The 12,626-nt window shown below is 44.1% G+C and overlaps 1 protein-coding gene across 9 annotated transcripts in view; it reads left to right on the top strand.

Moving 5' to 3' along the window:
* The window catches only part of BCOR (BCL6 corepressor), a 113,888-nt gene extending 109,187 nt beyond the window's left edge, over positions 1 to 4,701 (top strand). For all 9 annotated transcript variants that reach the window (XM_059909847.1, XM_059909851.1, XM_059909849.1 and 6 more), the window contains 4 exons: positions 1,079 to 1,224; positions 1,640 to 1,717; positions 1,920 to 2,076; positions 3,607 to 4,701. In XM_059909847.1, coding sequence (XP_059765830.1) covers positions 1,079 to 1,224; positions 1,640 to 1,717; positions 1,920 to 2,076; positions 3,607 to 3,898 — 673 coding nt within the window. In that variant the 3' untranslated portion in view covers positions 3,899 to 4,701. The remainder of the gene's footprint in view (positions 1 to 1,078; positions 1,225 to 1,639; positions 1,718 to 1,919; positions 2,077 to 3,606) is intronic.
* Positions 4,702 to 12,626: the final 7,925 nt, after the last annotated feature.

Raw genomic sequence — 12,626 nt, 5'->3', positions numbered from 1 at the left:
TGGCGAAGTCCTCTAGAATGGAATTGAACAGATCTTTCTGGCAAATTTACATAGAACTGTAAAACTTTGTGACGCTATCATGGACAGAAGTCCCTGAAAATGTTGAGCCTGCATGAATAATCAGGGGTGTTCTCTTTTAAGACCCTGGACTCTTCACCAGCGTCTGTTGAATCACAGTATTTAAAATATATGTGAGTTGGAAGTTCCAGGAGTACAGACAGGTCCAATGGCGACTGGCTTGATAGGACCTGCCGTGTCCACCCACATCCCCGGGCCTGGCCCCCACTCTGTCCTTGACCTCGGTTTATTGGCCAGAGGCCCAGGCCTGAGTCAGCCCAAGCATCTTCCTGGTTGTGCCTGGGATGCTACCACGAGGCAGGGCACTGGGGCTTTCCTGACAGTCATAAAATTAGCAAAACCGAAAGGTATTTGGTGGTTCATGGTTTCCAAAAAGCATTCTTTCTGGATGGCACTGCGGACAGTGTTCCTGACCCCAGCGGACACGGGCAGGAGGACTCTGTACCCTCCTGAGAACTCGCCCTGCCTGTCGACTGCTTCTGGGCGAGAGGGTTGATCACTCATCTCCAAGTTGGTTTCAGGAGAGGTTCCACTTTGCCCCTAGTTTCTTTTACAAACTGCACTTTTTTTGTTGTTTGTTTTGTTTGTAACGGTATAACAATTGCTTGTCGTATTGGCTTCCATGATGCTGGGATTCTCTCCCCCCGCCGTAAGTTATCTTCTTACAGTCTGTCACTATTTAAGTTCATTGGAAACGTTTTCATCGTGGCCTGAGTTCCTCCTTGGGCCGTGCATTAAGAGAGATTTGCATTTAAGAATTAGGCCTGAGATAGTCCCTTCACCTGTCCTGTAAAGGGTTATGTGTCGAAATAACAATTTGTCGCTTGACCATGGGCCAGTCAGTGCCTCAGGTTCCCTATGTGGAAAGGTAGTGACCGTACACTCACCTCCTCGGTGAAATAGCGCGCCTGCGAGGCTTGGCCGCACATGCTCCATTTTGCCCTGTGTCGCTAGAAGCAAGCGTCACGTGCACAGGTGTAATCCCCCGCACCTCTCCTAGGCCTCTCCATGATGCTGTCGAGAACGACCATCTCGAAATCGTCCGCTTGCTCCTCTCCTACGGTGCTGACCCCACCCTGGCCACATACTCAGGTAGAACCATCATGAAAATGACCCACAGCGAACTTCTGGAGAAGTTCTTAACAGGTACGACAGAGGTCAAGAAACGGTCTTGTTCAAGCATCTAGATGGTGACTTCACAGGCTTTCACCTGGGTTCCCCCTACCCCCACCCCCCGTTTACCCTAAGTGACACTTTACTGGGAAAAGTGGCCTAACGTTAGTCTGTCAAAGAAGAGATACATACTTAGAGTTTTGCAAGGGAGGGCTGGAAAACTCTTAGCTAGCCAGGCTAGCTTTTGTTTGGCAGGCTGGGGCGGTGAGGCGGGCAGTCCCTCAGGAAGGCGGGTGGACGCGTGGGTAGGTTTCAGTCAGATACCTGGAGGCGTGTGCAGTGGGACTTGTCGGGAGGTGACACCAGCCCCAGCGTGAGATGTTCCTGAACTCCAGCAGCATTTGCCTCTTGCCAGCAGGCGTTATCTTGTTTCTCTCTCTCTCTCCAGACTATTTAAACGACCTGCAGGTTCCTGATGACGGTGACCCCGGTGGCTCTTGGGAGTTCTACGGCAGCTCTGTGTGTGGTGAGCAGCCTTGTTCGTTTCAGTTGGGCAGGACGTGCATGAGCTACAGAACGTTTCTCTCTGGTGCGGGCGAGGGCTTGCGGGGGTGGTGGTCCTGTGAGCAGGGCTCGCTTGGGAAAGAATTTTTCCAGGGTCCTTTTTGGAGAACAGCTGGAATCTTGCTCTAGCTTACTGACCTCTCTCTTGTTTGCCCCCCGGTTAGAACCAGATGATGAAAGTGGTTACGATGTTTTAGCAAATCCCCCAGGACCGGAGGACCAGGATGACAGCGACGAGGCCTACAGCGACACATTTGAATTTGAATTTTCAGAAAGCCCCCTTTTGCCGTGTTATAACGTCCAGGTGTCCGTCGCTCAGGGGTGAGCGTGGCCAGCGTGTGGTCGAGAACCAGCCCAGCTGCTCTATGGGGTGGCAGGAGTTAGAAATCCCCTTCAGCAGATGAGGGTGGATGGGGGGGGGGGTGAGTGAATTCCTCACCAAGTGTCCACCGACCTCACATAATGCAGTAGAACTTTTCCAGAAAAGTTTGGGGGGTGGGAGGGCTCTGCAGCAAACTACCCGCATTGGAACACACCCCTAGAGCCCAAAGGACACGGGAGTCAGCGACCGGAATTGCACAGTTTCGGTCACTAAACTCTTGGGGAAGGGATCCTCCCCAAACGGCTACCGTAGGGGCCTTCCAAGACGCGTGAGGGCCACGGGACGATACTGATGTACCCTCTTCTCGTATAAGATTAGAGAAAGCCATATGTGGCACCTGGGATCTTATGTGTCTTCAGATTTGCTTAGATCGAGTCTTGTCCCCACGGTCGGGCCACTGTGCCCCATGACCAACCCTTCGGAGTGAACACGTCAGGAGACCTTGCTCTGCTGTGTGTTGACCCCGGTGCTTAAGGAGTAGCATCCTGCTTGGACTCTGAGGCTGGGAACGTGTCTGCCTTTGTGGTGACATTCTATTCGGGATAGAGATCATAAAGCGTGGCAGGGTACCAGGAAGGATTGTACCACCTCCCTTCTCGAAAAAGCCTCACTCCCGCAAGCATTGAGGGGCGGGTTGGAGGTGTGGGAAAGGAAAGGAAAGCCAGGTGACCTCGAGTGTTTCTCGTGCTCTCTCCGTGAGGGCCGGAGGAGAGGAGATATCAAAGAGGTGTTCGCCATCTCCCTTGGGTTGGCATACAGACTGGTTTTCCCCAGTGACTAGAACGGGCTGCATCCACTTGGAGAGGGGTGACCTGAGTTGTGGCCAGAGCCAAGGCAGCACTGGGGTGGCCTGCAACGAGCCTCGTTCAGGGGCGCTGCTCCTGCTTTTGTCTAAGTTGGCTGATCCACCCTAGATGGTCTCTTAACACATGCACATGAGTCCAGAGTTCCCCCGCTAGAAGTAGATCTTCCGGGCTTCCCTGGTGGCGCAGTGGTTAAGAATCCGCCTGCCAGTGCAGGGGACACGGGTTCAAGCCCTGGTCCGGGAAGATCCCACATGCCGCGGAGCAACTAAGCCCGTGCGCCACAGCTACTGAGCCTGCACTCTAGAGGCCGCGAGCCACAACTACTGAAGCCCGCGCGCCTAGAGTCCGTGCTCCACAACGAGAAGCCATAGCGATGAGAAGCCCGCGCACCGCAACGAAGAGTAGCCCCCGCTCGCCGCAGCTAGAGAAAGCCCGTGCGCAGCAACAGACCCCAACGCAGCCAAAAATAAATAAATAAATAAAACTTAAAAAAAAAAGAAGAAGAAGAAGTAGATCTTCTAAGGACAGTGAGAAGTGGGGTGGGGGTGGGGTAATCAAAGTGGAAGTAACGGGCCCTTTCACCGCCAGGAGACGGGTAGTTCATAGTTGGGAGCGCTTCTAATTTTGCCGGAAACTCAAACCACTGTCCTTTCTCTGGTTCAGGCCTCGGAACTGGCTGCTGCTTTCAGACATGCTCAAGAAATTGAAAATGTCCTCTCGCATATTCCGCTGCAATTTCCCAAATGTGGAAATTGTCACCATCGCGGAGGCCGAGTTCTACCGGCAAGTGTCAGCAAGTCTCTTATTCTCTTGCTCAGAAGACCTCGAATCCTTTAATCCTGAAAGCAAGGAGCTCTTAGATCTGGTGGAGTTCACGAACGAGCTTCAGACTCTGCTGGGCTCATCCATGGAGTGGCTCCACCCCAGCGACATGGACTCAGACGACTACTGGTGAGCTCGCCGGGGCCCGCCGTGTACAGTGTGTCATAGTGTTAATCCTTGTGCATATGTGTCATAATACGACTATTTCTGTAAAGAAAGGACACTATTACATATGAAAATATCTCTTCTTTATATAAGAGACACGACTCCAGTCGGAAGGACTTAGAAACATGTTTTTTTCTTTTTAAACTTTTAAGTCAGTTTTTATGAAATTGTTATAATGTTTCTTTACTTTTCAATGCACACATGCTTTGGGATATGTTTGTTTTTACTCGGAACAATTGTTTCTTTTCTTTTTTAAGGAGAAAAAAAAAAAATAAGGAAAAGGAGCTCCACACTTTGACTTAATTTCATACAAAGCTCCGATGACAGAGGCCATAACTGTTGAGAGAGTGTGGTCAGAACCGTGTGGTTGGTTTGGGGGGTTGAATTCGGGGAAGGCACTTGGCGACGTTGTAACTTTATGTTTTGTTTACAGAGTACCTGCTCAGGCCAGGTCAATGCTACTGGATGTGATCCAGTAGTGTGTAATATAAATTCAAACCATATCCACACACAACAACTAATTGTATGAAACTTTTATATCCTAATTTAAAAGCTGTGAAATTAGTTTTCACGCATCAAACCGGATTGTTTATATGTTTAAACATTTTATGCTCTTATTTAAAGAAGACTTTGAGCTATTTTTTTCTGTACCCTGTAAAATACTGAAAACTAACATAATATGTTGAGGTTGCTTGAAATTGTACATAAAACTAAAATTTTCTGAATTGTGTGTTTATGTTTGAAATCTGTGTTTTAACTTTGTAAGTAAATTCTCTGCCTTTGTATTTATATTTTACAAAAATTTTCTTAAAAGGCAATAAACCTGTTGAGGAAAGGAGAAAATTGAAGTACCTTGTTTCCTATGTATTTTCCTAAAACATTACTGTTGTCACAATTTTTTTTTAAAGTGGTGTTGATGGTCGGTTCCCTATAGATAACTTCAGGGCAATTTATAGTCTCTATAAACTGAAACAGACTAGAGGATTTCAGGAGAGTGAGACTCTGAAGACAATTTGAAGTTCTATCCTGAAAACTCAATTCATAGACATACATGTTGATGTTTCTCAGATCCTTCTCAGCCTTATCTCCTCTGATGCCCTAGTAGGCTTTTACGTTGCCTTTGACCTTGATGGACTACGGTAGCTTCATCATGGCCAACCCTTTATCTTTAGGAATATTTTTTTCCAGAAACAGGACTTTCATTGTGTCACTTCTCCCTCCAGACCTCATGTTTTTCTGTGACCTTTTAACATGAAGTCCAAACCCGCTTGGCCCAATAGTCAAGGCTTGTAGTTTTGACCACTCAGCTACTCTACTGCTCTTACTTCTTGCAGCAGTATCCCTGTTGGGTACTATCAGTTGGCACTCAATTTCCATCCTACATCCTTTTAATTCCTTCTTTCATTGCAGAGGCTAGAAACCTGAAAACTACTAGACTCATTTGCTGCTAGGATTCCAGTTGTAGTGACTCGACCAGCCTTCCAACACTGGGTCTTCAGCTTTGTGGGTAATGAGACACAGTAGTGATTGTGGTGATGCCTGGATGACAACCTCAGCAGACTGTTCTTAAATCCAGTGGTTCCGGTGTCATCCCTGACTCATGTTCCTCCAGCCCTCCCAAAGATTTTATAAGCATCTGATTTCCTTGTATCAAATCCATTTGGGATCAGAATGCCCTTAGTGCTTTTCAGTCTCGCAATGAACCCTGAGAACACCTAGGCAGAGCAGACAGAAGGGGCCATGGAGATGATGTACTTGAGTGGGGTCGTAAAGTATGCAGACGGAGGGGACCTGCAAGCTCTGTGACCTGGCAGGTGGGAAAAGAGAGCCGTGTTTGGGAATGGGGAAATCCAGCAGTGTCAGAGGTGGAAATGAGAGAGGGCCCATTGTTGGTGAGTACCAAATGATGCTTGGGATGTATCCTGAAGACAAAAGGGAACCAACAGTGCTCTTGATTTACTAATTTTTTGATCATAAAAAAATACACTTTCATTCTTTTTTTTTAATTAAGATATGTGAGGTACATCCTTAACTTTTTTTTTAAAATTTTATTTATTTATTTATTTATTTATGGCTGTGTTGGGTCTTCGCTTTTGTGCGAGGGCTTTCTCGAGTTGCGGCAAGCGGGGGCCACTCTTCATCGCGGTGCGCGGGCCTCTCACTGTCGCGGCCTCTCTTGTTGCGGAGCACAGGCTCCAGATGCGCAGGCTCAGTAATTGTGACTCACGGGCCCAGTTGCTCCGCGACATGTGGGATCTTCCCAGACCAGGGCTCGAACCCGTGTCCCCTGCATTGGCAGGCAGATTCTCAACCACTGCGCCACCAGGGAAGCCCCTACACTTTCATTGTTTTAAAAAAAATCCCAGCATTTCAGAAATAGAGGTTCTTGTCATCCCAAGCCAACCCTTCCTCCCATTCCCCACTCCGGAGTTAAAACCAGTGTTCACAGTTTGCTGAATATTGTTTATTAGGAAGTCATCTCAAACAACAGGAGAGAAAGACAAAGTAAATGACAAGCAAGACCTGCAGAAACGATCGAAACGAAAGAGCACTGGTGAGCCTGAACTACTATAGGTAACAAGGGGCTCCCGAGAGCCCAAATAAAAGCAAAGAGTAACTCCAAGGTATTTGGCTGTTTGTATTTGCATTTGTGCTGGAGGTACGGGGGGGGGGGCCCGAGACCAACTGAGGTTCTATCCTGAATGAAGGTGATTTTATTAATAAAGCCAAGAAAATAAGTGGGAGCCACAGGTTTAAGGGTTGCAGAGGAAGTAAGTAATGGGCTTGGTTTAGGAGACATTTAAGGTTGTGGTTTATGCAGTTGGAGGAGCTGTTGTTGAGTTAGAACATTTATTGTAAGAACCATCAGGGTGTTAGAAAACGTGGACAAAGAATAACTAGGGTATCTGACCCAGGTTATAGATGAGCTGCCCATGGCCTAGAAAAGTTTGGATGTCAAGGAATTCCCCATGGGTAAAGAGGAGGTACCATAGGTGTAGATGCCCCCGCCCCCCCCCCAATGGGAGCAGAGGGGGCGCACCCACTGGGTGTAGAGGAGCTCTCCACAGTGAAGATACGGTATAAATGAGGTCATACTGGCTGAAGCGGGCTCCCAGGTATAGATTCACTCATACTGCTTACCAAGGTGGAGAGTAGAAGTATGGTTCTTCTGAAGGTGCCTCTAAAGGGCAAGGTCATTCCCTTTGTCTGGTCCTACCTCCTGGCTACAGTGTGGTTGTGGCAGCTATAGCCACAGCACCCACCCTGGACCATGAAGCATGGAAGTCAAGCGGTCAATGTATTTGGAGGAGCCTGGGTGCCTGAGGACCTAGTGGCACAGAACCACCATACCAGCCCTGCCCTGCTCCGCCTGCCTTTTATGTTTGAGAAAAATAAACAGTTCTGTTGAAACCACTGTTACTTTGAGTTTTTCTACGACTCCCACCAAATCTAATCTTAATATGCTTATCATCTGTGTGCACTTGGGCATCTTCCTCTTTCAGCCTCATCAAATTGGCCCAATAGTGTAACAGCAAAGGGGTGAAAACACCCAAATCACCATCAGCCGGGCCCTGTCTGAAGTAACAGTGGTACATCTGCACAGTGGGTACTATGCAACTGTACAAGGAATTGAGAGCTAGCTCTAAATTGCTTTAGAAATGGTGACCTCTGGGTAAAGAAGAACAAGCTGCCAGGAAAAGGGGTGGAAGCTTCACTTCTCTGAATGTTCTTATAATATCGATTTGACTTTAGAGTTTACATAATTATAAACCAAAAGCAATGTCAAATCAAAAAGCAAAATGAAACTGACCTTAACTATCCAGTCGGAAGCATAACCACACAGAAAGGAACTACTTCAAGTGACTTTAAAACACAATAAAGTGATTGTATAATCCCTTGCCCTAAGGACAAAAAAGTACAGAAACGGTTTAGATTATTTTCACTAATCCTATCCTTGGCGATAGTGTCAGCATTGTGATGCTGACACTGTCCTGTTTGTGTCGTGAGATGAAGCAAGAAGTATTTGGCATGGTTGAGAACTGGGGATTTTTAGCATGGGAGAGGAGATGCAAATATAGGATTGGTGAGGTTAAATAGAAATTGTGTAGTCCTTGGGAATTCCCTGGCAGTCCAGTGGTTAGGACTCTGTGCTTTCATTGCTGAAGGTGCGGGTTTGATCCCTGGTTGGGGAACTAAGTTTCCTCCAGCCACGAGGTGCGGCCAAAAAAAAAAAAAGAAACGAAAAGAAAAAGAAATTGTGTAGTCCTGAACTTGAATTAGAAGTATCAGTATGCACTCATGATGAATTAAAAAAAAAAAAAAGGTTTCCTTCTGTCCACTGAAAATACCTAGAAATAATAACTAATAGAAATGAGCACCACCAACTCCCAGACTGTGGTTTCTAAATACCTTTTCTCACTAAAGAGAATGGAGGTTCCTTTGAGAAATGGTTGATCCCAGTGAGAGTTGGCAGGGAGTATGGACATACACAGTAGAAGCTGGTAGGGCTGTGTCAGACTCAGTAGCCAACTTGGAGAAACCCCTATAAATATGGGCCACTTTTAGCATCAGTGAGGATAACTGCAAAGAATATAAAGTAGTTCCCCACCCCCCACACCTGCAGTTTCGCTTTCTGAGGTTTCAGTTACCCACAGTCAACCTTGGTCCGAAAATATTAAATGGAAAATTCCAGAAACAATTCATAAGTTCTAAATTGTGCACTGTCCTGAGTAGCATGATGAAATTTTGCTCCGTCCTGCTCAGTCCTGCCCAGGACGTGAATCGTCCCTTTGTCCAGCTTATCCACGCTGTACATGCTACCTGCCTGTTAGTCACTTAGTAGGCAACTGGGTCATCAGATCAACTGTCGCGGTATCGTAGCCCCTGGGTATAGGGTTTGATACTGTCTGCAGTTTCAGGCATCCACTGGGGCGTCTTGGAACGTATCCCCCATTGATAAGGGGGGAGTACGGTAAACATTAAATATGTTCAAATCCATGAGTTCATAATGAATGGTATATATAAAACAACAAACTCATTGATCTCTTTGGAGGGATGATAGGGAAAACCTCGTCATTTGAAACTGGCAAATATAGGGGAAAAAATGAAGCATTTCCCTGCCTTTCCTACATGAAATGTTTTGCTTTACAACAGTATTACAGCCAATATAAGGTGTTATCAGGTTACAACCCTTAATGAAATAGTAGATCCAGGCAATGACCATTCATGAAAGCCAACATTACCGAAAATAGAAAGAAAACACAAAAAGGAACAACCAGGTATTCTGAGCCTCCTGATAAGCAAACACTTCACCTCCTATGAAGTAGTCTTGCCAAAAAATTGAACCTGAAACTGATGAGCTTCCAGACCAGCGCTGCCCAATAGAAATATGTGAGTCACCTGTGTAATTTAGAATATTCTAATAACTACATTTTTTATTTAGAGGTGTTTTGTTTCTTTTTTTTAGAGGGTTTTTTTGTTTCTTTGTTTGTTTTTGGCCACGCCACGCGGCTTATGGGATCTTAGTTCCCCAACCAGGGATTGAACCCGGGCCCGCAGCAGTGAAAGCGTGGAGTCTGAACCACTGGACTGCCAGGGAATTCCCTAGTAGCTACATTTTAAAAAGGGAAAAGAAACAGATGAAATTAATCTTAATATTTTAACTCAATATATCCAAAGCATTACCATTTCAACATGTTATCAATATAAAAATCGTTATTAATGAGATAGTTTACTTTTGTTTTTTTCTACTAAAACTTTAAAAAAATCCAATGTATATTTTATAGCACTTGTCAATTTGGACTGGCCACATTTCAAGTGCTCAGTAGCCACATGTGGCAAGTGGCTACCATACTGGACAGTGAACGTTTAGGATCTATTTACAATTTACAGGAAATACAGGGGACAGAAGAACGTGTTAGGACATTATGGGTATGCATTCAGCAAAAGCCAGATTGAGGCTCTGTAAGGCATGTGATTTGGTTTCTTCAAACTGTAAGTGGAAAAAAAAAAAACAAAAACAGATCGAGGGAGGAACCTATAGACTAAAAGAGATTTAAGAGAAATACCAACTGCAAAATATGGATCTTAGAGTCCAGTTTGAACAAACTAAAAAAAAAATATTTGTGAAGAACAGGGAAATAGGAACACTGAACATTTTTTTTGGTAGAGATCTTATCTTTTAATAATACATGCTGAAATATTTATGGATGAAATGATAAGATATCTGGGATTTGCATCAAAATCATCCAGGAGGCGGGGGAAGGGGGAGGTATGTATAGATGAAACAAACCTGATCATCAGTGGGTAATTGTTGAAGTGGGTGATGGGTACATGGGGGTTTATTTGCACTATACTCTTCTACTTTGGGGTATATTTGAAATTTTCTACACTAAAAGGTTTTTGTTTTTTTAATGAGCACCAATACTTGTCTTTCAGAGCTGTGAGGATTAAATGAGAGCACCAAGCACAATACCCAACAGGTAGTAGTAGGCACTAGATAAATGCTTAGATTCCCCTTTCTAAAAAGTTGTATACTTAAAAATAAATAAATAAATAAAAAGACCCTGAAATGATCCTGTCTCTTCACATACAATTTGTAAATTCCTGCAGATTAGATTTGTTTTCCTTATCTCTACCATCTGGTGATGACCTGGTCACTGGGAAAACTGGCAGAGAGAAAAATTATGGCAAATGCTAGTCCTCAATGGCAAAAGCTCAGTCAGGGGTGGGGCAGGACTCTGTGTACACCTATTATATAGTTTTTAATGTTTTAAATATTCAAAAAACAAAAATAGATGAATAAAGATAAATGCTGAATTTGAATATAAATAGGAACAAATGAAACTTTGTATCCCATTGACAACATTACCACACAGAGTGTACGTCCTTAGTGGAATATATTCTAAGGACAAACATAACTGCAAAGATATCATGAACTTTACTTAGCAGATCTCTTGTAGTGATGTTTGTATTGAAATTGTATTTTATAGGCATTATAAGATAGAGCAAATGATAAATACATTGGTAATTTTGGGAACTTCTGTGTGAGAAAGGAGGTATGAATAGGGAATGTGCAGAAGGGAGAAAGAACCTTGTGATGTTGGATTTGAATTGTCAACTCAGTATTTAAACAAATACAAGCTCTGTCTGCCCACTAAAAGGGCCTAAAAAACATTGATACCCCGGTAGCAATGAACACATCCAGGACCAAGTTCTTGGTTTCTAAATACCATTCTCCACTATCAAGAACCAGGGGTTGCTTGAAAAAATGGATGACCCTGAGTCTGTAGCAGGGAACGTACAAGGTGAGCCTCACCCAAAGAGGAAGAGACTGGCACCATATGCCTCCCATCATGATGAATAAGAATAAGAAGGACACAGCATCACCTCTGCAGTGTTCTTGTCAAAAATTCGGAACCTGAATCCAATCATGAGGAAATGGATAAATCCCGAATGTGGGATATTCTGCAAGACAAGTGGCCTGGCTTTCTTTTATTTCTATTTTTTAATCACTGCCATGAAAAACAAAAGCAGGAGGGAATGTTCTAGATTCGAGAAGATTGAAGAGACAAGACAACGAAATGCAATGCATGAACCTTGATAGTATCCTAGATCAGGGAAAAAATAGTTATAAAACACTTGACTAATAAATTGGATAATAAGCAAAAAACAAGAACAACAACAACAACAAACCACTTTTGAGACTACTGGGGAAATTTTTAAACTCAATCTTATTGAGGTATAATTTAGATACAATAAAAGACACCCATTTTAAATGTATAGTTCTATGAGCTTTGACAATTTCATACCCATGTAACCACCACTCCCAGTCAAGAATCTAAGTTCCTTTGTGCCTCTTTGCTTTCAACATTCCCCTCACCCCAGACAACCACTGATGTGGTTTCTATCGCTACAGAGTCAATGGGGAAATTGAAATAAAGACCATAAATTAGAGGATATTATTGAATAAATGTAAATTTTCTTAGGAGTGATAATGGCATTGCAGTTATGTAGGAAAATGCTCTTATTCTTGGGCGATGTATGCTAGGGTGTTTAGGGGTGAATTATCATGATGTCTGTAATTTAGTTTCAAATGATTCAGCAAAAAGAGTATACACACACAGATAACAAAAGCATGGCAAGATAATAATTGGTGAATCTAGGCAAAGGGTATATTAAAGTGTTCTTTCAACTTTTTATAGGTTTGAAAATTTTCAAAATAATAAGTTTGAGGGAGGAAAAAAAAGAAAAAAATGTAATTTTCATCTCAGACTTTTTTCAATGCCTCTCATAACTGCTTCCGCAGAGAGAGATGAAACGAAGACAGGTTAAAACACTCTTCTTCCTTTTCTAAAAGGTCTTAGGATTCTGTCAGAAACAGAAGGCCCAAAAGGTTTTGCAGCCTCTCCCCACTAAGGCCCCTCCCAAAGCCCAGGTTCAGAGTTTGGGGTTTGGATTTGGGTCTGGTTTGGGGGAGGGGGTGTCTCTCCCCCTCACACTGAAGTCACTCCATATCTTAGTCTGTTCAAGCTGCTATTAAAAAAAGCCATAGACTGGGGACGTTATAAACAACAGAAATTTCTTTCTCACAGTCCTGGAGGCTAGAAGTTCGAGATCAGGGTATCTGCATGGTTGGGTTCTAGAGAGGGCCCTCTTCCAGGTTGCAGATTGCCAACTTCTCCTTGTATCCCCAC

This window comes from Balaenoptera ricei, chromosome X (assembly GCF_028023285.1).
Source record: "Balaenoptera ricei isolate mBalRic1 chromosome X, mBalRic1.hap2, whole genome shotgun sequence".
Taxonomy (NCBI): Eukaryota; Metazoa; Chordata; class Mammalia; order Artiodactyla; family Balaenopteridae; genus Balaenoptera; species Balaenoptera ricei.
The sequence above is the reverse complement of the archived record's forward strand: the minus strand, read 5'-3'. Positions and strand labels throughout refer to the sequence as shown.